Raw genomic sequence first — 27,576 nt, 5'->3', positions numbered from 1 at the left:
ATTCCAGGAATAAGCTGTTTCTGCAGACGAAGATTAAATAAATGTGAATGATGTGCGGGAAAGTATCTTCGAAAAAACCCTTCGAACATAGAATATGTATGGTCGAAGATGGGAACGCTATTTTAGGAATAACGAAACAGTGGGAAAATCGCGTCTTGCCAACGCGCACTACAAGTTAAGCAGTGGTTACCCGACCCCTTGCAAAACAAATCACTGCAATGCACACTCTATATATCGAATTTATAAAAAGTCGAAGACGCCATAATCGTAGGTTAATGAGGATCTATGGTTTTGGCGCGAAATATCGTGTTGACAGTCGGCGTTTTATGTATGTGTTGTATGTGTAAACTTTGTGGTATAGTTTTGGTGCGTGAGGAATACCATGGGCATACAAGGACTAATTCCGTTCTTGAAAAAGTGTACCAGATCCGCCCACATATCTCATTTTTCTGGGCAATGTGTCGCTATTGACGCTTATTGCTGGCTCCATAAAGGTGCTTATGCATGTGTAGAAAAGCTTGCAAGAGGCGAACCCTGCGATGCGTAAGTATTTCAGTATGTTGTGTTCACGTAAAAAAAAACCTCACATGTTTTACATGTCATCTAACGCCTTAGTTTCAATCTTTGTCCAAGTTGAAATTTATCCACAAGAACAGACCGTTGTTGGCATACACTGTTATACGTTGTATTTATTGACGGTTAATAGTTTATCATTCATGCATAAATAAAACCTGCATTGATTGCGACTGGACTTCATTATAGGTTTATTCCTGAGCGTATTATGTGCTGTTGTCACTACCACATATTTCAATACCAGACAAAAAGTTGGCTTAAAATGTATATGATTTTGAATATTTTTGTATATCGTGCGCTCTCATGTTTTGTAAGCCCTTGGATTTACACTCTGCCAATCGTACACTCTTCATCTCGCAGCACACCATCTGCAGTGTATGTAAGCATAACATGCCTGTCTGATCTTTTGTCCTATTGATAAACCTTGCACAGTTCCTAGACTTACATTAAAACACTTAATAAAATGATATATTGGTATTATGACGACGTAGGGAAAGCACAACCAATGTGTCATTGGATATTGCAGTAAACAACTACCTGCATTGTAAAATCTGTAGGCAATTTGTGATCACTGAAACGTTTGTAATATCTGTTTTAGAGCAAAGTAAAATGACATTGTGTGACTGTGAACATATGCAAGATAATAAAAGGTATTATTTTTCTCTTGACCTGTGGTTTTTGAAGATACGGTGTAATCTGTCTGTTGCATCTCTCTTTATTGATACCTGGATTATCGTCATCATTAACCCCTTTGCTGCAGTTGGGCGGGATAAATATGCATGAAGTAGAAAAGAATTCCGAATCTCATGGACATTCTGGTCATAGCCTGTCACTCTAAATGGAATTTCACTTATATATGTATCAACTACTAACATTTACATTGACTGTCATAAGCAGTCCACTTTAGTTTTCACCAGGTCAAGGGAAGTGTGTGATTCCTGTAGATATTCTTTTTTTTTCCGTCATGTTTGTGTGTTGGGCTCGGGGTGTGTCTTTTTTTAGGCCAACCGCAGCTGCCAATACCAAAACACCAACTCCTACAGCAAAAACAGCTGCTGCCGATACCCAAACATCATCATCTGCAGCAAAAACTACAAAATTGGGATCAGACATTTCCTTTGACCAAAACACCGATACCTACATATAAAACTATGAAAATTAGAATGGGTCATTTCCCATGACCTATATAGGTCAACCGTAACTATTGATACGAAAAAACCACCACCTACAACTACGAAAACCAAAACCGCAACACCTCAAAAATTCAAAAGTCAAACATTCCTGCTTAAATTAAAATACATTCGATACACAAAAAACACAACAAATCGACATCAACAAGCACAACCAACTCATAAACTTGGCATCGTAATGACGTCACACGCCACAACACCCTTATGTCATGGTCACATTGTGAATTAATTTTCATGCAAACCATACAATTCTAATCTTCACGCACCTGCCTTTCATGTACTTCGACTCTTATGACTCCATTCTGGTTTCCACGTAAGTCATTCATAACCTTTCACTCTCTATATTTTATCCTTGCCAGCTTCAAAATTTTACAGTGTTGTTCCATTCTGCATTGTCAAAAGCCTTCTGTAAATCTATGAACATTGTGAGCATAGGCTTGCCTTTCTTCAAATTTTCTTCTAAGATAAGTAGTATGGGCACTATTGTCTCACATGTTTCTACACTTTTCTGAAAATGATCTTCCCCTGGGCCAACTTCTACCCACTGCATCCATTCTGTTGTAAAAACTCTTTGTCAGTATTTTGCAACCAGGACTTAATATACTGGTGGTTCTGTAGCATTCACACTTGTCAATGCCTTTCTTCTTCTGAATTATAATCATGGCACTCTTCGGGTCAACAGAAAGATCCGATCTCATGCGTCGGCTTTGACCCGTGACGTAAGGGTGTTGTGGTGTGTGACGCCAGTATGGTGACTTGCATGTGTTTGTGATGAATATGAGATGAAATGATTAGGACAACACACACACGCACAGTTCCTGAGCAAAAAAAGTCTGCAACCTTACCAGGAATCAAACCAGGGACCACACAATCTAGAGGCAGTGGTGCTAACCATTAGCCAACGAGTAACAGATGAAGTCTGAGGATATTTTGCCTGTCTTGTATATTTTACATTGTAAATAGATAAATTTTGCAATGGCTGGTTCTCTCAAAAATCTCAATGATTCTGAGAGTATGCAGTCTGCTCCAGTGACCTCCTTCAACGTAAGTCTCTCTGAGCTCTTTCAAATTCTTCCCGCAGTATCATATTGCCCATCTCATTTCAGCTACTTCCCTTTCATTCATACATTCAAGTTTGTTTCCGTGTGTGACTCTTCTGTGTGTTCCTTACACCTTTCAGCCTTACCGTCTTTTCTCTTCCCCCTCTTTAAACGAACCAACCTTACTTTCCTTGTTTAATACTGGCTTGCGGTCTCAGCTCTTGATATTCATAAAGCTGCTTATCCTTTCTCCAAATGTTTTTTTTTTATATTTTGTTTCATATGGAACTATGGATCAACGAAAATGTTTCACCTGGTCAGATAAATCACATTTCTTGCTACCCCAAGTCAGTGGTCATATTTGGATATGCCATCATTTAAATGAATGGCTGCTCAAAACACAGACCCAGGCTGGTGGAGCAGTATTATATTGTGGAGGATGTTCACCTTTCTTCTTCTGAATTATAATCATGGCACTTGTGATCATAATTGAAGGCATCATGACAGCTGCAGACTATGTGAATATTATTGTGGACAACCTACATCCATTCATGCTTGATGTCTTCCCAGATGGTGCTTGCTTCTTCCAGCAGGGTGACTGTACATGTCAGAAGGCCAGAATCTTACTACAGTGATTTGAGGAGCATCATGACGACTCACGTGATGTCTAGTCCACCAAATGTGCCTGATCTGAATTCGATGTGATACATGTGGGACACTATTTGTCACCAGCTACACCTTCACAAATTGTTGCCCTGTAATTTATGGGAATTGTATGACCTGTGCTTAGGAACTCGGTCCCAGATTTGTCAAATCCATGTCACGTGGTTTAAATAAAAACTGTTCTCAGAAAAATATATAGCCTTGACACAAATAATGCCATTCTTTAAAAAAAATTAGTGTGTGTTCATTTTGCACTTGTGAGTAAGAAAATGAAATATTAAAATAGACATCTGCTGTGATAAGGAGCTTGTTTGTGGTAGCCATCTCATTTATTTCTGTCTGTCCTTTTAATTCCAGGTATGTGACTTATTGTATGAAGCTTGTAAACATGTTGTTATCACATAATATAAAGCCAATTCTTGTATTTGATGGGCGCCATTTGCCAGCAAAAGCAAAAACTGAACTCAAACGACGTGAGTAAGTATATAATTTATTTACAAAGTCATTTTTATATGTTATGTTACTCAGTGACTATATTAATTTATACATTAATCTTGGTAGCCTATTAAAATTTAATGTGTGTGCATTCACTTATTCCTTTCAAATTTTACTCTCAACCTTTACCTATTGATTATCAACAGCTCATAATGAACATTTTTCTAGAATATGAATCTATCTCATCATACATTAACTCCACGACCTTACTCTTCGTTTCTCATCATTATTTTTCCCCTGTTTGAGAAAATACTCTTTTGTTATGTCATCAGTGATTTTATACAGCTATGGATGAGTTTTGCTCTATAGCAGAAAGATTTTTTGTGAAAATTTAAGTGTATATCAAAAGGATAGGCAAATATGAAATGGGGGTGGTGTTGGTCGCAGTAGACTAAAAACTCAAATTCACTGAGATAGAAATTGAAGCTGCATGTGAGATTGTGTGGGCAACACTCAGTGTCAGGGGTGGGCGTAAAATGATATTTGGATCCTTCTGTCACTCTTCAGACTCATCTCCTTATGGAACCAAAAACTTCAGAGGAAACCTCAGTTCACTTGTAGGTGAGTTCCCCAGTCATACTATAATCATCAGTGGAGATTTAAATCATTTAAAAGTTAATTGGGAAAATTACAGATTTGTTAATGGTGGGTGTGATAAGACATCCTGTGGGACTTTACTAAATGCCTTCTCTGAAAACTACCTAGAACAGAAAGCTAGGAACCCTACTCGTGATGGAAATGTATTGGGTCTAATGGCAACAAATAGACGTACCTCTATGTGATGTCCACGTTGAAACTGGTATTAGTAACCATGATGCGGTTGTGGCAACAGTGATCACCAAAATACAAAGGAGAACCAAAGCAAGCAGAAAGATATACACTATATGATCCAAAGTATCACCTGGCAGAAAATGACTTAAAAGTTCATGGTGCCCTCCATCGGTAATGCTGGAATTCAGTATGGTGTTGGCTAACCCTTAGCCTTGATTACAGCTTCCACTCTTGCAGGTATACGTTCAGTCAGGTGCTGGAAGATTTCTTGTGGATTATCAGCCCATTTTTCACAGAGTGCTGCACTGAGGAGAGGTAGCGATGTCGGTCGGTGAGGCCTGGCACGAAGTCGGCGTTCCAAAACATCTGAAAGGTATTCTATAGGATTCAGGTCAGGACTCCGTGCAGGCCAGTCCATTTCAGGGATGTTATTGTCGTGTAACCTCTCCACCACAGGCCGTGCATTATGAACAGGTGCTCGATCATGTTGAAAGATACCAATCGCCATTCCCAAATTGCTCTTCAATAGTGGGAAGCAAGAAGGTGCTTAAACATCAATGTAGGCCTGTGCTGTGTTAATGCCACACAAAACAACAAGGGGTGCAAGCCCCCTCCATGAAAAACACGACCACGCTATAACACCACCACCTCCCAATTTTACTGTTGGCCCTACACACACTGGCAGATGACATTCAACAGGCATTCGCCATACGCACACCCAGCCGTCACACTACCACAGTGTGTACTGTGATTCATCATTCCATTCGACTTTTTCCACTGTTCAATCGTCCAATGTTTACACTCCTTACACCAAGCGAGGCATTGTTTGGCTTTTACTGGTGTGACATGTGGCTTACGAGCAGCCGCTCGACCATGAAATCCAAGTTTTCTCACCTTTCGCCTAACTGTCATAGTACTTGCAGTGGATCCTGATGCAGTTTGGAATTCCTGTGTGATAGCCGGGATAGGTGTCTGCCCATTACACATTACGACACTCGTCAACTGTTGGCTGTCTCTGTCAGTCAACAGACAAGGTCGGCGTGTACGCTTTTGTGCTGTACGTGTCCCTTAACATTTCCCATCGGAAACAGTGGACCTAGGGATGTTTAGGAGCGTGAAAATCTCGCATACAGACATATGACACAAGTGACACCCAATCACCTGAGCACATTTGAAGTCCACGAGTTCTGCAGAGCACCCCTTTCTGCTCTCTCACAATGTGTAATGACTACTGAGGTTGCTGATATGGAGTACCTCGCAGCACAATGCACCTAATACGAAAAACGTATGTTTTTGGGGGTGTCCGGATACTTCTGAACATACAGTGTGTATGCTCAGCAAACTAGATAAAAAAATCAGTAACGTCATATCTCAATGAGGAACTTGAAACTTTCAGCACAGGCTAGGAGCATGTAGAGGAACTCTGGCTCAGGTTTAAAAGAATTGTTGACCACACACTGGATAGATATGTATCCATGAGAACAGTTCATACTGCGCGGGTAACTCCATGGTATACAGCCACTGTAAAGAAACTACAAAAGAGAGAGAGAGAGATTACTGCGTAATAGGTGAAAACAAAGTGTAGGGCTACAGGCAGAGAGATGCTGAATGAAACACATTTGGCTGTCAAGAGAGCAATGCATGATGCCATCAGTGACTACCGTAATAGAATATTGTCAGATGACATTTCACAAAACCCAAAGAAATTCTGGTCATATGTAAAGGCTGTTAGTGGCACCAAAGTCAGTGTACTGTCTCTCATGAATGAGACAGGAACTGAAATTGAAGGTAGCAAAGCAAAAGCTGAAATGCTTTACTCTGTTTTAAAATGTTTCTTTACGAAGAAAAACCCCAGAGAATTGCCCGAATTTAATCCTCAGACCACTGGAAAGATGAATGAAATAAGTATTAGTGTCAGTGGTGTTGACAAACAGCTGAAGTTATTAAAACTGAACAAAGCTCCAGGCCCCAATGGAATCCCTGTCAAATTCTATACAGAATTTGTGGCTAAGTTAGCTCCTCTTCTCACTATAATCTATCATACATACCTCAGAACTAAAACCCATTTGCAGTTCTTGGAAAAAGTCTCAGATCACACCCGTCTACAAGAAGGATAGTAGAAGTGATCCACAAAACTACCATCCAGTATCCTCGACATCAATTTGTTGTAGAATCTTAGAACGTATTCTGAGCTCTAACATAATGAGTTTCTTTATCAGAATGACCTTCTCAATGCTAACAAGCATGGTTTTCGAAAAGACTGATTGTGTGAAACCTAACTTGCACTATTCTCACATGATATACTGAAAGCATTTGGATCAAGACAACATGGTAGGTGCAGTGTTTCTTGATTTACAGAAAGCATTTGACTCAATGCCACACCTATGCTTATTGTCAAAAGTATAGTCATATGGGGTATCAACCAAAATTTGTGACTGGATTGAGGACTTTTTGGTAGGGAGGAGACAGCATGTAATCTTGGATGGAGAGTCATTGTCAGATGTAGAAGTAAATTTAAGTGTGCCCCAGGGAAGTGTGTTGGTCACTTGCTGTTCATGTTGTATATTAATGCCCTTGTAGACAACATTAATTGTAAAATCAGGCTTTTTGCAGATGATGCAGTTATCCAGAGTGAAGTACTATATGAGAGAATCTGCATAAATATTCAGTCAGATCTTGATAAGATTTCAACACGGTGCAGAGACTGGCAACTTGCTGTAAATGTTCGGAAATGTAAAATTTTGGACTTCACAAAACGAAAAAATGTAGTATCCTATAACTATAATATCAGTGAGTCGCTGTTGGAATTGGCCAACTCATACAAATACCAGGGTGTAACATTGTGTAGGGATATGAAATGGAATGATCGCATAGGTTCAGTCATGGGTAAAGCAGGTGGTAGTTTTCGTGATTGGTAGACTACTGGGAAAGTGCAATGAGTCTACAAAAGAGATTGATTAGATTAGATTAATACCAGTTCCATGGATCATGAATACGATATTTCGTAATGATATGGAACGAGTCAAATTTTCCAATACATGACATAATTAAGTTAATTTAACAATATAATTAAGTTAATATAACAATTTTTTTCCTTAATTTATTTGTAAAAATTCCTCTATGGAGTAGAAGGAGTTGTCATTCAGAAATGCTTTTAATTTCTTCTTAAATACTTGTTGGTTATCTGTCAGACTTTTGATACTATTTGGTAAGTGACCAAAGACTTTAGTGGCAGTACAATTTCTGTGCCAAAGTTAGATTTAATCTTGAATAGTGAAGATCATGCTTTCTCCTAGTATTGTAGTTATGCACACTGCTATTACTTTTGAATTGGGTTTGGTTTGTTAATAACAAATTTCATAAGAGAGTATATATACTGAGAAGCTACTGTGAATGTCCCTAGATCCTTAAATAAATGTCTGCAGGATGATCTTGGGTGGACTCCAGCTATTATTCTGATTACACACTTTTGTGCAATAAATACTTTATTCCTCAGTCATGAATTACCTCAAAATATGATGCCATATGCAAGCAATGAGCGAATATAGGCATAGTAAGCTAATTTACTAAGATGTTTATCACCAAAATTTGCAATGACCCTTATTGCATAAGTAGCTGAACTCAAACGTTTCAGCAGATCATCAATGTGTTTCTTTCAATTTAATCTCTCATCAGTGGACACACCTAAAAATTTTGAATATTCTACCTTAGCTATATGCTTCTGATTAAGGTCTATATTTATTAATGGCATCATACCATTTACTGTACGGAACTGTATGTACTGTGTCTTATCAAAATTCAGTGAGAGTCCGTTTACAAGGAACCACTTAGTAATTTTCTGAAAGATATTATTGACAATTTCACCAGTTAATTCTTGTTTGTCAGGTGTGATTACTATACTTGTATCATCAGCAAAGAGAACTAACTTTGCCTCTTCATGAATACAGAATGGCAAGTCATTAACATATATTAAGAACAACAAAGGACCCAAGACTGACCCTTGTGGAACCCCATTCTTGATAGTTCCCCAGTTTGAGGAATGTGCTGATCTTTGCATATTATGAGAACTGCTTATATTAACTTTCTGCACTCTTCCAGTTAGGTACGAATTAAACCATTTGTGCACTGTCCCACTCATGCCACAGTACTTGAGCTTGTCTAGCAGAATTTCATGATTTACACAATCAAAAGCCTTTGAGAGATCACAAAAAATCCCAATGGGTGGTGTTCGATTATTCAGATCATTCAAAATTTGATTGGTGAAAGCATATATGGCATTTTCTGTTGAAAAACGTTTCTGGAAACCAAACTGACATTTTGTTAGTACTTCATTTTTACAGATATGTGAAGCTACTCTTGAATACATTACTTTCTAAAAATATTTGGATAAAGCTGTTAGAAGGGAGATTGGACGGTAATTGTTGACATCAGATCTATCCCCTTTTTTATGCAAAGGTATAACAATATCATATTTCAGTCTATCAGGGAAAATGCCCTGTTCCAGAGAGCTATTACACAGATGGCTGAGAATCTTACTTATCTGTTGAGAACAAGCTTTTAGTATTTTGCTGGAAATGCCATAAATTCCATGTGAGTTTTTGCTTTTAAGCAAGTTTATTATTTTCCTGATTTCAGAGGGAGAAGTGGGTGAGATTTCAATTGTATCAAATTGCATAGGTATGGCCTCTTCCATTAACAGCCTAGCATCTTCTAACGAACACCTGGATCCTACTATATCCACAACATTTAGAAAATGATTATTAAAAATATTTTCAACTTCTGACTTTTTGTTCGTAAAGTTTTCATTCAATTTTATGGTAATACCGTCTTCCTGTGCTCTTGGTTGATCTGTTTCTCTTTTAATAATATTCCAAATTGTTTTAATTTTATTGTCAGAGTTGCTGATTTTAGACATGATACACGTACCTCTGGATTTTTTAATAACTTTTCTTAATATAGCACAGTAGTTTTTATAATGTTTGATAGTTTCTGGGTAACTACTCTTTCTTGCTTCCGGTTACAAGATATTTTTATACTCTTAGTAAGCCATGGTTTGTTACATGGTTTCTTACGAGTATATTTAACTATTTTCTTGGGGAAGCAGTTTTCAGATGCATTTACAAAAGTGTCACGAAATAAATTATATTTTAAATTGGCATCAGGTTCACGGTACACCTCATCCCAGTCTAACTGCTGTAGGCTTTCCCTGAAATTTGCAATTGTTAAATCGTTGACTGAATGTACTACTTTGGAGGACTGTTTAGTGCTGCTTACAAACCACTTGTGCAACCCATGCTAGAATATTGCTCAAGTGTGTGGGACCCGTACCAGATAGGGTTGGATACTGCACATATACAGAGAAGGGCAGCACGATCGGTCACAGTTGTATTTAATCCATGGGAGAGCATCACAGAGTTACAGAAGGAACTGAAATGGCAGACTCTTGAAGACAGATGTAAACTATTCTGAGAAAATTTATTAACCAAGTTTCAGGAACCGGCATTAAATTATTACTCTAGGGATAAACAACCCCCTATATATCACTCAAACAGGGATCTTGAGGATAAGATTAGAATAATTAGTGCATGCACAGAGACATTCAATCATTCTTCCCACACTCCATATGTGAACATATCAGGTAGAAACCCTAAAAACTGGTACAATGTGACATACCCTCTGCCATGCACCTCACGGTGGTTTCCATAGTATAGATGTAGATATAGAATACTGTATGATATTGTAAGAGTTCATAGTGTTAGATGTTGATATAACTCCTCAAAGAGAGGTCATTGTTCTACTTAAAATGGCCATTTCTGAACTTCGAAGCTAATTATTGCTTAATTTATGTTTATGTGATTTTGTATTTGTGGATAGCTTGAATAAAGTCAACAGTTAGCTTGCTATGTAAAACTGAGTTAGAATTTTAAAAATATCCTCCATTACCTTCATTCATTTGTTTGTTTATTTCGTCATGGATTCATCTCAAAATGATATACGATTTGTCACAGTAATCCAATAAAAATCAGTAGCCCAAAATACAGATCAACACAATAGCTGAGTATGCTCTATAATGATAGGAAGTATTGTCGGCCATGCCCTTCATGAAGGAACCATCCTTGCATTTGCCTGAAGTGATCTAGAAAGACCATGGAAATCCCAAATCATGATAGCTGGTCAGTGTGAACCCTAACCCCCTGAATACGAGCTCAGTGCCTTAACAGTTGCACAAGCTTATTTGGTTGGTCCCTGTCTACATCTACGTAACTACTCCACAGTTCACACTTAAGTGGCTGTCAGAATGTTCATCAAACCACCTTCGGACTATTTCTTACTTTTCTACTCTTGAACAGTGAGTGCATGGGAAAAGTTAAAATGTAAGTCTCTCCATGCGAGCTCTGATTTCTCTTATTTTATGATGATGATAATTTCTTCGTATATTGGTTGGTGTCAATAAAATATTTTCACATTCAGAGGAGATAGTTGGTGATATGATTCATTGAAAAAAATCTTGCCACAATGAATAACTCCTTTGTTTTAATGATTACCACCTCCTCCTGCTGCCCTTCTTTGGACCTTTTTCTTGTCCTCCAGCAATCCTATCTGGTATGGATCCCAAAAACAAAGTAATACTCCAGCAGAGGACAGACAGTCATTTGTTACATAGTTTAATTCTTAATTTCTTTGCGTGTTTTTGGTACTTGCATTGTTTAATTCATAAATTTCGAGCGTATTATAGTATTTGAGAGTTGTAGCATCGCGTTTTAGTACCTGAATAGTGTAAATTCGCGTAGTCGTTTGTCTACTGTTTTGTTTTGAACGGCCAGTGTCGGTTGGTCGCAGTCAGTGTGCTCCCTGCCGCCGTTGGATAAGCAGCTGAGCAGCAAGTCGTATACTCCTAGCTCACTCATTTGTTACATAGTTTAATTCTTAATTTCTTTGCGTGTTTTTGGTTCTTGCATTGTTTAATTCATAAATTTCGGGCGTATTGTAGTATTTGAGAGTGTAGCATCGTGTTTTAGTACCTGAATAGTGTAATTTCGCTTAGTCTGCTTCCGCCGCCGAGCAGTGTCAGCAGTGCGCAAGTAGCAGCATTACTGCATTTACTAGGCAATCTTGTATTTTAATAACCGTTTAAATTTTGTCGATTTGTTTGCGCTCTCTGTAGATTAGTTCAGACGTTCTTAGCAAAACAGTTTTTAGCATGGATAGTGACTGCAACTGCTGTGTTCGGATGCAGGCTGAGTTGGCATCCCTTCGCTCCCAGCTTCAGGCAGTGTTGGCTTCGGTCACACAGCTTGAGGCTGTTGCCAATGGGCATCACTGTGGGGGTCGGGATGGGGGTTTGTCGGGGACGGCCAGCTCGTCCCACGCATCCCCTGATCGGACTACGACTGTGGTTGCCCGGGATACTGCCCGCATTGAGGCTGATCCCTCACCTGTGGTAGAGTGGGAGGTCGTTTCAAGGTGTGGCAGGGGGCGAAAGACATTCCGGAGGGCTGAACGGAAAGCCTCTCCAGTTTGTCTGACGAACCGGTTTCAGGCTCTGTCTCAGGCTGATACTGATCTTCGGCCTGACATGGCTGCTTGTCCTGTTCCAGAGGTTGCCCCTCAGTCTGCAAGATCCGGGCAGTCGCAGAGGGTGGGCTTACTGGTAGTTGGGAGCTCCAACGTCAGGCGCGTAATGGGGCCCCTTAGGGAAATGGCAGCAAGAGAGGGGAAGAAAACCAATGTGCACTCCGTGTGCATACCGGGGGGAGTCATTCCAGATGTGGAAAGGGTCCTTCCGGATGCCATGAAGGGTACAGGGTGCACCCATCTGCAGGTGGTTGCTCATGTCGGCACCAATGATGTGTGTCGCTATGGATCGGAGGAAATCCTCTCTGGCTTCCGGCGGCTATCTGATTTGGTGAAGACTGCCAGTCTCGCTAGCGGGATGAAAGCAGAGCTCACCATCTGCAGCATCGTCGACAGGACTGACTGCGGACCTTTGGTACAGAGCCGAGTGGAGGGTCTGAATCAGAGGCTGAGACGGTTCTGCGACCGTGTGGGCTGCAGATTCCTCGACTTGCGCCATAGGGTGGTGGGGTTTCGGGTTCCGCTGGATAGGTCAGGAGTCCACTACACGCAACAAGCAGCTACACGGGTAGCAGGGGTTGTGTGGCGTGGGCTGGGCGGTTTTTTAGGTTAGATGGCCTTGGGCAAGTACAGAAAGGGCAACAGCCTCAACGGGTGCGGGGCAAAGTCAGGACATGCGGGGACCAAGCAGCAATCGGTATTGTAATTGTCAACTGTCGAAGCTGCGTTGGTAAAGTACCGGAACTTCAAGCGCTGATAGAAAGCACCGAAGCTGAAATCGTTATAGGTACAGAAAGCTGGCTTAAGCCAGAGATAAATTCTGCCGAAATTTTTACAAAGGTACAGACGGTGTTTAGAAAGGATAGATTACATGCAACCGGTGGTGGAGTGTTCATCGCTGTTAGTAGTAGTTTATCCTGTAGTGAAGTAGAAGTGGATAGTTCCTGTGAATTATTATGGGTGGAGGTTACACTAAACAACCGAACTAGGTTAATAATTGGCTCCTTTTACCGACGTCCCGACTCAGCAGCATTAGTGGCAGAACAACTGAGAGAAAATTTGGAATACATTTCACATAAATTTTCTCAGCATGTTATAGTCTTGGGTGGAGATTTCAATTTACCAGATATAGACTGGGACACTCAGATGTTTAGGACGGGTGGTAGGGACAGAGCATCGAGTGACATTATACTGAGTGCACTATCCGAAAATTACCTCGAGCAATTAAACAGAGAACCGACTCGTGGAGATAACATATTGGACCTACTGATAACAAACAGACCCGAACTTTTCGAATCTGTATGTACAGAACAGGGAATCAGTGATCATAAGGCCGTTGCAGCATCCCTGAATATGGAAGTTAATAGGAATATAAAAAAAGGGAGGAAGGTTTATCTGTTCAGCAAGAGTAATAGAAGGCAGATTTCAGACTACCTAACAGATCAAAACGAAAATTTCTGTTCCGACACTGACAATGTTGAGTGTTTATGGAAAAAGTTCAAGGCAATCGTAAAATGCGTTTTAGACAGGTACGTGCCGAGTAAAACTGTGAGGGACGGGAAAAACCCACCGTGGTACAACAACAAAGTTAGGAAACTACTGCGAAAGCAAAGAGAGCTTCACTGCAAGTTTAAACGCAGCCAAAACCTCTCAGACAAACAGAAGCTAAACGATGTCAAAGTTAGCGTAAGGAGGGCTATGCGTGAAGCGTTCATTGAATTCGAAAGTAAAATTCTATGTACCGACTTGACAGAAAATCCTAGGAAGTTCTGGTCTTACGTTAAATCAGTAAGTGGCTCGAAACAGCATATCCAGACACTACGGGATGATGATGGCATTGAAACAGAGGATGACACGCGTAAAGCTGAAATACTAAACACCTTTTTCCAAAGCTGTTTCACAGAGGAAGACCGCACTGCAGTTCCTTCTCTAAATCCTCGCACAAACGAAAAAATGGCTGACATCGAAATAAGTGTCCAAGGAATAGAAAAGCAACTGGAATCACTCAATAGAGGAAAGTCCACTGGACCTGACGGGATACCAATTCGATTCTACACAGAGTACGCGAAAGAACTTGCCCCCCTTCTAACAGCCGTGTACCGCAAGTCTCTAGAGGAACAGAGGGTTCCAAATGATTGGAAAAGAGCACAGATAGTCCCAGTCTTCAAGAAGGGTCGTCGAACAGATGCGCAAAACTATAGACCTATATCTCTTACGTCGATCTCTTGTAGAATTTTAGAACATGTTTTTTGCTCGCGTATCATGTCATTTCTGGAAACCCAGAATCTACTATGTAGGAATCAACATGGATTCCGGAAACAGCGATCGTGTGAGACCCAACTCGCCTTATTTGTTCATGAGACCCAGAAAATATTAGATACAGGCTCCCAGGTAGATGCTATTTTTCTTGACTTCCGGAAGGCGTTCGATACAGTTCCGCACTGTCGCCTGATAAGCAAAGTAAGAGCCTACGGAATATCAGACCAGCTGTGTGGCTGGATTGAGGAGTTTTTGGCAAACAGAACACAGCATGTTGTTATCAATGGAGAGACGTCTACAGACGTTAAAGTAACCTCTGGCGTGCCACAGGGGAGTGTTATGGGACCATTGCTTTTCACAATATATATAAATGACTTAGTAGATAGTGTCGGAAGTTCCATGCGGCTTTTCGCGGATGATGCTGTAGTATACAGAGAAGTTGCTGCATTAGAAAATTGTAGCGAAATACAGGAAGATCTGCAGCGGATAGGCACTTGGTGCAGGGAGTGGCAACTGACCCTTAACATAGACAAATGTAATGTATTGCGAATACATAGAAAGAAGCATCCTTTATTGTTTGATTATATGATAGCGGAACAAACACTGGTAGCAGTTACTTCTGTAAAATATCTAGGAGTATGCGTACGGAACGATTTGAAGTGGAATGATCATATAAAACTAATTGTTGGTAAGGCGGGTACCAGGTTGAGATTCATTGGGAGAGTGCTTAGAAAATGTAGTCCATCAACAAAGGAGGTGGCTTACAAAACACTCGTTCGACCTATACTTGAGTATTGCTCATCAGTGTGGGATCCGTACCAGGTCGGGTTGACGGAGGAGATAGAGAAGATCCAAAGAAGAGCGGCGCGTTTCGTCACTGGGTTATTTGGTAACCGTGATAGCGTTACGGAGATGTTTAATAAACTCAAGTGGCAGACTCTGCAAGAGAGGCGCTCTGCATCGCGGTGTAACTTGCTCGCCAGGTTTCGAGAGGGTGCGTTTCTGGATGAGGTATCGAATATATTGCTTCCCCCTACTTATACTTCCCGAGGAGATCACGAATGTAAAATTAGAGAGATTAGAGCGCGCACGGAGGCTTTCAGACAGTCGTTCTTCCCGTGAACCATACGCGACTGGAACAGGAAAGGGAGGTAATGACAGTGGCACGTAAAGTGCCCTCCGCCACACACCGTTGGGTGGCTTGCGGAGTATCAATGTAGATGTAGATGTGTAGATGTAGATGTTGCCATTCTCGACAGTAGACTTGTTGTAAACAATGACTAACTGACAACCTCAGCTGCCGACAGGTGTTGTTGATATACCTCGATGTGGACAGCTGAAAATGTGTGCCCCGACCGGGACTCGAACCCGGGATCTCCTGCTTACATGGCAGACGCTCTATCCATCTGAGCCACCGAGGACACAGACGAATAGCACGACTGCAGGGACTTATCCCTTGCACGCCCCCCGTGAGACTCATATTCCCAACTGTCCACAATTCTACATATGTATTGTACCTTATAGACATTTGCCCAACCACTCATTACTCGCGCACGCTTTGGCGATTCCTGTAAGAGTTTGGGCAACCTGTGCGCATTCGCACAGACGAAGGTCAATGGCTGGGTAGCCTGTAACTATATATACGAAGACAGCAACTTGTTCTCGAAAGAACAGTTACTGTTGATGACCGTGCAGCTTTTCCCTGGAATAAACGATGACTAACTGACAACCTCAGCTGCCAACAGGTGTTGTTGATATACCTTGATGTGTCCTCGGTGGCTCAGATGGATAGAGCGTCTGCCATGTAAGCAGGAGATCCCGGGTTCGAGTCCCGGTTGGGGCACACATTTTCAGCTGTTCACATCGAGGTATATCAACAACACCTGTCGGCAGCTGAGGTTGTCAGTTAGTCATCGTTTACGGTCATCAACAGTAACTGTTCTTTCGAGAACAAGTTGCTGTCTTCGTATATATAGTTAAAGGCTACCCAGCCATTGACCTTCGTCTGTGCGAATGCGCACAGGTTGCCCAAACTCTTACAGGAATCGCCAAAGCGTGCGCGAGTAATGAGTGATTGGGCAAATGTCTATAAGGTACAATACATATGTAGAATTGTGGACAGTTGGGAATATGAGTCTCACGGGGGGCGTGCAAGGGATAAGTCCCTGCAGTCGCGCTATTCGTCTGTGTCCTCAGTGGCTCAGATGGATAGAGCGTCTGCCATGTAAGCAGGAGATCCCGGGTTCGAGTCCCGGTCGGGGCACACATTTTCAGCTGTCCACATCGAGGTATATCAACACCACCTGTCGGCAGCTGAGGTTGTCAGTTAGTCATCGTTTATTCCAGGGAAAAGCTGCACGGTCATCAACAGTAACTGTTCTTTCGAGAACAAGTTGCTGTCTTCGTATATAGACTTGGGTCTTGTAAGTGGTCTGCCAGTAAAATACAGTCTTCGATTTGCCTTCACCACAACATTATCTGTGTGGTCATTTCAATTTAAGTTGTTTGTAATTGTAATTCCTAGGTATTCAGCTGAATTGACAGTCTGTAGATTTCCGTGATTTATGATGTAACTGAAATTTAACGAATTCCTTTTCATACTCATGTGTATGACTTCATTCATACTTTTCCATGTTTAGAGTCAATTGCCACTTTTCAAACCAGGCAGCCATTGAGTCTTAAGTTATTTTACAATTGGTTTTGATTGTCTAATGACTTTACTAGATGGTAAATGACAGCATCATCTACAAACAATCTTAAGAGGGCTGCTCAGATTGGGTCCTAAATCATTTATATAGTTTAGGAATAGCATAGGGCCTATAACACTCCCTTAGGAAATGCCAGATACCACTTCTGTTTTATTCGATGACTTTCCATCAATTATTACAAAGTGTGACATTTCTGACAGATCATGAATGCTGTTGCAAGCCTTCCATAGGCATACAATTTGATTACAAGTCTCGTGTGAGGAACAGAGCTGGTTGTGTTTCACAAGAGCAGTATTTTCTGAATTCGTGCTGGCTGTGTGTTAATAGGTCATTTCTTCAAGGTAATTCAGAATGTTTGAACACAGTACACGAGGTCTGTTCAAAACATTCCGAAACATTGTCCATAAAATTTTCTACGATTACTTTTTACTTATTACGCATTGTCTCCAAAATAGTCTCCTCCGCAATTGATACACTGCTCTCAACACCGTTTCCACTTCTGAAATAAGTCTTGGTATGCCTTTTGCTGGATCGCGTGAAGCACCATGTGTCAATTTTCTTTTATCTCATCTGTCGGTGCGAATCTTCATCTTTTCAATGTACGAGGGTAAGTCAATTATTATCTGCAAAGTAGTTATAAAATTTTATTGTAATCAAATAGGAAACTTACAAGTACATCATTTTTTGACATAAATCTCCTTGCATTTCAATGCAATTGCTCCATTGTTGTACAAGCTTCCTGATGCCCTCATAAAAGAAGGTTCCCGGTTGAGCTGTGAGCCAGGAATGCACCACTTCTTTCACCGCTTTGTCCGAGGCAAATCGACAGCCCCTTAATTCATGCTTGAGTGGACCAAACAGGCGATAGTCAGAAGGGGCAAGATCGGGACTATATGGAGGATGATCCAGTACTTCAAATTTAAGTTTCTGCAGTGTTTCAGCAGTGTGGGCAGCAATATGCAGATGGGCATTGTAGTGCAACAACACACCACCTTTTGACAGCAAACCTTGGTGTTTGCTTGGAATTGCAGGCTTTAGCATCTCACTGTAACGCACGCTGTTTATTGTTGTGTCCCTTTCCCCATAATGTTCCAATACTGGACCTTGTGTGTCCCAGAAAACTGTAAGCATCAGTTTTCCTGCAGACAGATGGGTCATGAAATTTTTCTTGCACGGCAAATTTGGATTTTTCCATTCCATACTCCGCTGTTTACTCTCCGGCTCGTAATGATGGATCCATGTTTCATCTGTTGTGGATAATTTCGTAGGCAGAACCGTGACTGACTTGCAGACAATGTACCACTTCGTCAATAGTTAATCGTCTGCCTAAGAGAATCATTTCACGTGAACGCTCAATGTTTTCTTAATTTGTGGCAGTAAAGGTTTGTCCGGCTCCTTCATCATGTGTAACACTTGTATGACTATTTCGGAATTTTTCAATCCTTTTGTAGGCACTCCGTTGTGGCAAAACACTGTTCCTGTAATGCACCAAAAGTCTCCAATCAATTTTGGCGCCTGACATGCCTTCTGACCACAAAAAACTGATCACTGAATGTTGCTCTTCTTTGGTGCTAATAGACAGTGGAGCAACCATGATTAACAGCATGGCAGCGGTAACAAAACTAACCTAGTAGCTTGAAAATTGCAAAGATATAATAACAAATAAACAAGGCATGCGTCATAATTGTAAAATGACAGTACTACCAAAATAAACAAAAATATAACTAAATTGCAAATAATAACTAACTCACCCTTGTAGTTTTCAACTTCGGAAATAAAAGAAACAGTCCGCAGGGACCAGGTGTGGAGAGTACGGAGGATGAGGCAGCACAGTGATTTCATTTTTAGTGCAATTGTCATGCACCAACAGGGATGAATATGTAGGTGCATTATAGTGATGCAAGAGCCATGAATGTCTTGCCACATTTCAGGCTGTTTCCTTCTAACGTTTTCTCACAGGCGTCGCAACATGTCTCGATAGTACCATCAGTTAACAGCTTGTCTCTGTAGCATGAATTCATGATGAACTAGTCCTTCAAAAATCAGAGAAAACTATCAGCATAACTTTGAGGTTTGACCTGACCTAAGAAACCGAGCGAGGTGGCGCTGTGGTTAGCACACTGGGCTCGCGTTCGGGAGGACGACGGTTCAGTCCCGTCTCTGGCCATCCTGATTTAGGTTTTCTGTGATTTCCCTAAATCGCTTCAGGCAAATGCCGGGATGGTTCCTTTGAAAGGGCACGGCCGATTTCCTTCCCCATCCTTCCCTACCCTGAGCTTGCCCTCCATCTCTAATGACCTCGTTGTCGACGGGACGTTAAACACTAGTCTCCTCCTCCTCCTCCTCCTCCTCCTCTGACCTAACAAGCTTTTTTTGGTCTTGGAGGACCTTTCCCGACTCATTGTGAAGACTGAACTGTGGTGTCAACATCATAACTATCAACCCACGTCTCATCGTGAGTTATGATTCTCTTGAGGAACATCTTGTTCTTATTTGCACAATACAAAAGCTCTTCACACATTGCGAGGTGAAGGTCTTTCTGGTCTTGACTCGTGAGCTGTGGGATGAACTTGATGGTAACACCATGCATTCCAAGAGGAAGACTGCACTGTGGTTCCTACTCTAGATTGTCGCAGAGATGACTTCCTACTCTAGATTGTCGCAGAGATGACAAAATGGTAGATATCGAAATAGACGACAGAGGGATAGAGAAACAGTCAAAATCTCTCAAAAGAGGAAAGGCCGCTGGACCTGATGGGATACCAGTTCGATTTTACACAGAGTACACGAAGGAACTTGCCCCCCTTCTTGCAGCAGTGTACCGTAGGTCTCTAGAAGAGCGTAGCGTTCCAAAGGATTGGAAAAGGGCACAGGTCATCCCCGTTTTCAAGAAGGGACGTCGAACAGGTGTGCAAAACTATAGACCTATATCTCTAATGTCGATCAGTTGTAGAATTTTGGAACACATATTATGTTCGAGTATAATGACTTTTCTGGAGACTAGAAATCTACTCTGTAGGAATCAGCATGGGTTTCGAAAAAGGCGGCCGTGTGAAACCCAGCTCGCGCTATTCGTCCACGAGACTCAGAGGGCCATAGAAACAGGTTCCCAGGTAGATGCCGTGTTTCTTGACTTCCGCAAGGCGTTCGATACAGTTCCCCACAGTCGTTTAATGAACAAAGTAAGAGCATATGGACTATCAGACCAATTGTGTGATTGGATTGAAGAGTTCCTAGATAACAGAACGCAGCACGTCATTCTCAATAACGAGAAGTCTTCCGAGGTAAGAGGGATTTCAGGTGTGCCGCAGGGGAGTGTCATAGGACCGTTGCTATTCACAATATACATAAATGACCTTGTGGATGACATCGGAAGTTCACTGAGGCTTTTTGCGGGTGATGCTGTGGTATATTGAGAGGTTGTAACAATGGAAAATTGTACTGAAATGCAGGAGGATCTGCAGCGAATTGACACATGGTGCAGGGAATGGCAAATGAATCTCAATGTAGACAAGTGTAATGTGCTGCGAATACATAGAAAGAAAGATCCCTTATCATTTAGGTACAATATAGCAGGTCAGCAACTGGAAGCAGTTAATGCCATAAATTATCTGGGAGTACGCGTTAGGAGTGATTTAAAATGGAATGATCATATAAAGTTGATCGTCGGTAAAGCAGATGCCAGACTGAGATTCATTGGAAGAATCCTAAGGAAATGCAATCCGAAAACAAAGGAAGTAGGTTACAGTACGCTTGTTCGCCTGCTGCTTGAATACTGCTCAGCAGTGTGAGATACGTACCAGATAGGGTTGATAGAAGAGATAGAGAAGATCCAACGGAGAGCAGCGCACTTTGTTACAGGATCATTTAGTAATCGTGAAAGCGTTACGGAGGTGATAGATAAACTCCAGTGGAAGACTCTGCAGGAGAGACGCTCAGTAGCTCGGTACAGGCTTTTGTTGAAGTTTGGAGAACATACCTTCACCGAAGAGTCAAGCAGTATATTGCTCCCTCCTACGTATATCTTGCGAAGAGACCATGAGGATAAAATCAGAGAGATTAGAGCCCACACAGAGGCATACCGACAATACTTGTTTCCATGAACAATACGAGACTGGAATAGAAGGGAGAACCGATAGAGGTACTCAAGGTACCCTCCGTCACATACCGTCAGGTGGCTTGTGGAGTATGGATGTAGATGTAGATGCTGTGTCAGGATTTCAAGACATGATCCAATTGAAATGTTATATTCTTCTGTAATCTCTCAGTCAGTCTTCAGTTGGCACACCACAAGTTCATTGATGTTCCTGACATGAGCATCGTCAGTAGATGTCAGTGGGGGTCCTGAATGAGGGTCAGCTTTAACTTCCTTATGGTCATTTTTAAACTGTGTGAACCATACTTACCAACAAGTACAACTTAAGCACTCATCGCTGTAGGCTTTCTGCATCATTTGGTGTGTCTGTGAAGATTTTCATGAGTTTCATGTAAAATTTAATGCAGACGCATTGTTCCTCTAAATCCGCCATTTCAGAATTCACAAACTGTGTGACACAACATTCTATTCAATACAGCACTGAACAACTAACAGACATACAACTATGAAACTTCTGGCAGTTACACATTAAACACAGGCGTGTGCAGGGATGTCAACTGCATTTTCCTCCAACATTACGGAAATTACGGATTTTCTGTAATTTTTTGATCAGACCTCATATGTTCTAAAATCCTGCTGCAAATTGATGTTTGTGATATTGGTCTGCAATTCAGCAGATTACATCTATTTCCTTTCTTGAGTATTGGTGTGACAAGTGAAACTTTACAGTTTTTAGTTACAGATCTTTCAGTGAGTGAATGGTTCGGTATGAGTGCTAAGTATGTAACTAGTGTGTCACCATACGCTGAAAGAAACATAATTGGTATACAATCTAGATTGGAAGACTTGCCTTAATTCAGAGATTTAAGCTGCTTTGCTACACCATGGCCATCTACTTGGAAGTTTCTCGTGTGGGCAATTGTTCTGGATTCAAATTCTATAATATTTATTTTGTCTTGTTTGGTGAAGGCATTTCGGAAAACCGTATTTAGTAACTCCACTCTACTGGCACTGTCATTAGTGACATTACCATTGGTGTTGTGCTGTGAAGTTTGGTTGGTTGATTTGTGGGAGGGGACCAAACAGCAAGGTCATTGATCCTATCAGCTTAGGAAAGGATGGGAAAGGAATCAGTCACGCTCTTTCAGAGGTACCATCTCAGTATTTTCCTGAAGCTATTTTGGGGAATCACGGGGACCCTAAATCAGGATGGCTGGACACGTGTTTGACCCATCGTCTTCCTAAACTCGAGTCCAGTGTGCTAACCACTGGGATGGTATCAATTGTATCTTGCCTCTGGTTTATTTTATGTTTGACCAGTACCTCTTTGGGTCAATCCAAATGATGTGGTCCAATAATAATAATAATAATAATAAGTTTGGGAAACAATAAGGTTTTTGTGCATTTTTATCACCCTACTGGTCCAAGAACATCATTCAAGAAATCTACTAGTGACAAAGTTTGGATACCAATGAAAATGTTTTAAGGAAACCTTCAGTGCTTGAACTTACCACAGCAACTAGGGGGGTCTTATTCTATATCACAGAAGCTGTCTTAAGAAATAAGTGTTCTTAACATTCACCACCAGGTTTAGGAACAGTCAAATCTCGAAGGATGTTAATTGAAAATATTTATTTTAAGTATGTCAAAATAATATAAATGTTAATTTCAGTGATGTTTCCACTTTTTGTATATAATTCAGTACCTTACTTCAATAATAATTGATTATATCCCGCCAATATCACACATGAATAGGCAACAGCCATAAGATCAGTTGTAGAGTAATGTGAGTTAACGCCTCATTTTCAAATATTCATATCTTTTTCTAATAAATTATTAGAAGAAGAAATACGCCGGGAAAATTTCAGAAGTCACATTCATATCTTTGTTGATAGATATCAATGTTGAAATTTTTACAGTATATTGCTATCATATAGGTGTACAAACTGTGCAAAAATCATATTTTTATATTCAGTCCCACCTGAGATAACTAACCCCAAACTTTACAAAAAACGAAAATTTTTAAATTTTAAAAATTCATAAAAAATTAAGGAAACATTTGTAAGTGTTTTTGCTGTGTATGAGGCTAGTAGTGTACAATATCTAACTATAGGAAAAATTATACTCTCATAAATCACTCCTTGTTTGTTATTTTTGGGCCTAAAAGCAGATTTTTGAAAATTTGGATACCAAACTTTGGAGGTCATTTTGACTTGTTATTTCTGAATTTAGGGTATTTTGCGTAATAGACAATGTTGTAGAGGACACTTTTCTAAAAACAATCATGTCAATTGCAATGTTGTAACTTAACCCAGTGGAGAGAGATTCAAATTTTCGCTAATGTCTCCAGACAGAAAAATCGTCGCGCGCCTACAAATAAAAATGGCCACCATCCAGTAAAGGTGCAAGATAAATTATTTTAAACAACTGTTTTGAACTTCTCAAATATAGGGCAATCACAAATAAAAAATGTAAATATTTAAAAATGGTCAAGCAACCATCACTGGACCACTTCATATGGACTGACCCCTTTGGATTTCGCACCCAAGGGCTTTGCATTCCTTTGCTGGGTATTGGTTGGGTGATCCCAGGGTTCCTGAGCCGGGGACTGGTAAGTACCACCAGCCTCCGGTCACAGTAAGCTCTGGGCATGCTTCAGCGACCACTGTGCGGTGCAGCGGTGGTACATTGTGTGGCATAGGAAACGACTCTTGGCTTATGCACTGGGATCATGAACACTCTCAATCCCAAGATGTGCTTCATGCTGATGATATGCATGGCTGTTGAGGTGGAACAGTTGTTAGTGGACAACCTCTCAGCAACATGCCATACCTGAGTAGTGTAGGGCTTACTGAGGCACACGGGGCTCTGTCTGGGTGGAGTTTTATTTCGCTGGCTGCTTGTGGGACTGAGTTGGAACCATCAAAATTTTCTCCTCTTCCTTCCAGTAGAATAGGTGGGCCACAGGCTGGTACTAACACTCAGTCGTTCAGAAGACATTGTGTGGTGAGTCCTGCAGATACTGGATTTGTTCAGGTTGGTTCAGTTTTTAGTAGCAGAATGCATGCTGTAGCTCAGAATGTGTTTTTGATAGTTAGAAGAAAAGAAGGAAGCTTTGAAAAAGTTTCCCCTTTGTACATTCAGAAGTGTTTAGAGGCCATCACAGGTACATTAAAATCTGTCAAGCGGTTGCACAGTGGGACACTGATGGTCAAAACCTGTAGACCTGAACAAGTGACAAACCTGCAGAAGGCAAAAATCCTTAGGTGATATACCACTGAAACTGAGCACCACACTACCTTGAACTACAGTAAAGGTCTTGTGACATGTGGGACTCTAGTGGACATTTCTAAAGAAGAACTGAATGAAGAGTGGGCTTGAGAAGGGATAGTCGATGTGCATAATATCGTGAAGAGGATGGATGGGTACCTGGTAAAATCTGACTCCTATATCCTTACATTCAGTAGCATTAAACTCCCAGAGCACGTCAAGGAATGTTTTCTTCGCTTAAGTGTGCAGCATTATGTCCCTAACCAATGTGCTGTTTTAAATGCCAGTGCTTTAGGCACACTATTTTAGGATGTAAGGGAGAAGCCACCTGTGTCAAATGTGGTAATGTTGCCTGCAGAGTCGTCATTTATTCATCTCCTTTGAAGTGTGTAAATTAATCTGAGGATTACTCTGTCTGTAGTAGGAACTGCAGCACATATCTTGAACGAAAGATTCAAGAGCTTAAAACTGTATGACCAAACACATACCGTATGGTGAGACCAAAAAGATACACAAGACCATGCTGGCCCCCATGTTCATTACATCCTTTGTTTTTATGGCATGCGCATTGGTCAACACTTCCCCATAATAAATTGCGGGAAGTGAAAGCCCTTCCTTGCGCATGGACCTCTTCCTCCCGATCGCGTCGTCGGGAGGAGGTAATTTTAGCTAGACTCCGGATAGGGCACTGTCTTTTTAGTCATCGACATCTTTTAAGCGGTGATCCTCCCCCCCTCTGTCCCCACTGCTCTCAGCCGTGGACGGTCAGACACCTTTTAATTGAATGCCCCTATTTTAATCCGTTACGCTCCCGTCTACAGCTATCGCCTGATCTATCGTCGATTTTAGCAGATGACACGCGCTCAGCTGACCGCGTTCTACAGTTTATTAGTGACAGTGAAATGACGTCAGTCATTTGAAGCCTTTTTTTGGGGGACAACCAACCCCTTTCTGTAGTGGATTTTTAAGCATACCTTCTGCCTTTAGTTTCTCAAATTTTATGACTTTGTTCCCATTGCTGCTGATTTTAAATTTCGTTTTTTTCCTGTTTTCTACGTCACGGGCTGGGCGCTAATGACCATAGAAGTTTTGCGCCCTAAAAAAAAAAAAAAAAAAAAAAAAAAACATCCTTTGTTTCAGCTCGTCATCTACATCTGCGTGATTACTCTGCTATTCACAACAAAGTACCTGACAGTGGGTTCAGTGAACCACCTTCAAGCTGTCTTTCTAGCTCTCCATTCTCAAACGGCGGGCAGGGAAAACAAGCACTTAAAATTTTCTATGTGAGCCCTGATTTCTCTTATTTTATTGTGATGATCATTTCTCCCTATGTAGGTGGGTGCCAGCAGAATGTTTTCGCAATCAGAGGGGAAAACTGGTGATCGAAATTTCATGAAAAGATCCCATCACAACGAAAAACGCCTTTGTTTTAATGATTGGCACTCCAATTCATGTATCATGTCTGTAGCACCGTCTCCCCTATTTCGCGATAATACAAAACAAGCTGCTCTTCTTTGAACTTTTTTGATGTCATCTGTCAGTCCCACCTGAAGCGGATCCCACACCACACAGCAATACTCCAGAATAGGGAGGACAAGTGTGGTGTAAGCCATCTCTTTAGTAGACCTGTTGCACTTTCTGAGTGTTCTTCCAGTGAATTACAGTCTTTGGTTTGCTCTACCCATAACATTATCTGTGTGATTGATCCAATTTAGGTTATTTGTAATTGTAATCCCTAAGTATTTAGTTGAATTTGCAGTTTCAGATTTGTGTGACTTATTGCGTAATTGAAATTTAGTGGATTTCTTTTAGTACTCATGTGAATAACTTCACACTTTTCTTTATTCAGGGTCAATTGCCATTTTGGCACATTCAGATATCTTATCTAAATCATTTTGCAATTTGTTTTGGTCATCAGATGACTTTACAGGATGGTAAATGACAGCATCATCTGCAAACAACCTAAGACGGTTAGTCAGATTGTCTCCTATGTCATTAATATAGATCAGTAACAATAGAGGGTCTATAACACTTCCTTGGGGAACATCGGATATTACTTCTGTTTTACTCGATGACTTTCCGTCTGTTACTATGAACTGTGACCTTTCTGACAGGAAATCGTGACTCCAGTCGCACAGTTGAGCCAATATTCCGTAGGCACGCAGTTTGATTAGAAGATCTTGTGAGGAACGGTGTTGAATGCCTTCTGGAAATCTAAAAAAATGGAATCAATTTCACATTCCTTGTCGAAAGCATTCCTTACTTCATAAGTATACAGAGCTAGTTGTGTTTCACAAGTACGATATTTTCTGAATCCGTGCTGCCTGAGTGTCAATAAATTGTTTTCTTTGATGGTACTTCATAATGTGTGAACACAGAATGTGTTCCAAAACCCTGCTGCAAATAAACGTTAGTGATATGGGTCTGTAATTCAGCAGATTACTCCTACTTCCCTTTTTGGGTATTGGTGTGACTTGAGCAATATTCCAGTCTTTAGGTACGGATCTTCCTGTGAGTGAGCGGTTGTATATAATTACCAAATATGCAGCTATTGTATCAGCATACTCTGAAAGGAACCTGGGTGGTACACAGTCTGGATTGGGGGCCTTGCCTTTATTAAGTGATTTAAGCTGCTTTGCTACACCGAGGATATCTGCTTCTGTGTTTCTCATCTTGGCAGTTGTTCTTGATTGGAATTCAGGAATATTTACTTCATCTTCTTTGGTGAAGGAGTTTCGGAAAACCGTGTTTAATAACTCTGCTGTAATGGCACTGTCATCAGTGACTTCACCGTTGTTATCGCACAGTTAAAGTATTGATTGCATCTTGCCACTGGTGTGGTTTATGTATGACCAGAATCTCTGGGTTTTCTGCCAGATTACAAGACAGAGTTTCATTATGGAGATTATTAAAAGCATCTCGTATTGAAGCATACA

At 41.0% G+C, this 27,576-nt stretch overlaps 1 protein-coding gene and 2 non-coding genes across 4 annotated transcripts in view; 2 read left to right on the top strand and 1 right to left on the bottom strand.

Annotated features, from left to right (window-relative positions):
- Nucleotides 1-299: 299 nt before the first annotated feature.
- LOC124721678 (exonuclease 1) overlaps nucleotides 300-27,576 on the top strand; it is a 166,721-nt gene continuing 139,444 nt past the window's right edge. Inside the window, exons 1-2 of one of the 2 annotated variants that reach the window (XM_047246751.1) lie at nucleotides 300-543; nucleotides 3,824-3,943. In XM_047246751.1, the coding sequence (XP_047102707.1) occupies nucleotides 383-543; nucleotides 3,824-3,943 (281 nt within the window). In that variant the 5' untranslated portion in view covers nucleotides 300-382. Of the gene's footprint in view, nucleotides 544-3,823; nucleotides 3,944-27,576 lie in introns of those variants that run through there. The other variant, XM_047246752.1, reaches the window with a different exon arrangement.
- On the bottom strand, nucleotides 15,914-15,987 carry Trnat-ugu. The gene has a single exon. It is a non-coding gene; the product is annotated as a tRNA-Thr (tRNA).
- Nucleotides 16,336-16,409, top strand: Trnat-ugu. Its single transcript has one exon. It is a non-coding gene; the product is annotated as a tRNA-Thr (tRNA).

The sequence above is a fragment of the Schistocerca piceifrons genome, chromosome X, assembly GCF_021461385.2.
Source record: "Schistocerca piceifrons isolate TAMUIC-IGC-003096 chromosome X, iqSchPice1.1, whole genome shotgun sequence".
Taxonomy (NCBI): domain Eukaryota; kingdom Metazoa; phylum Arthropoda; class Insecta; order Orthoptera; family Acrididae; genus Schistocerca; species Schistocerca piceifrons.
The sequence above is the reverse complement of the archived record's forward strand: the minus strand, read 5'-3'. Positions and strand labels throughout refer to the sequence as shown.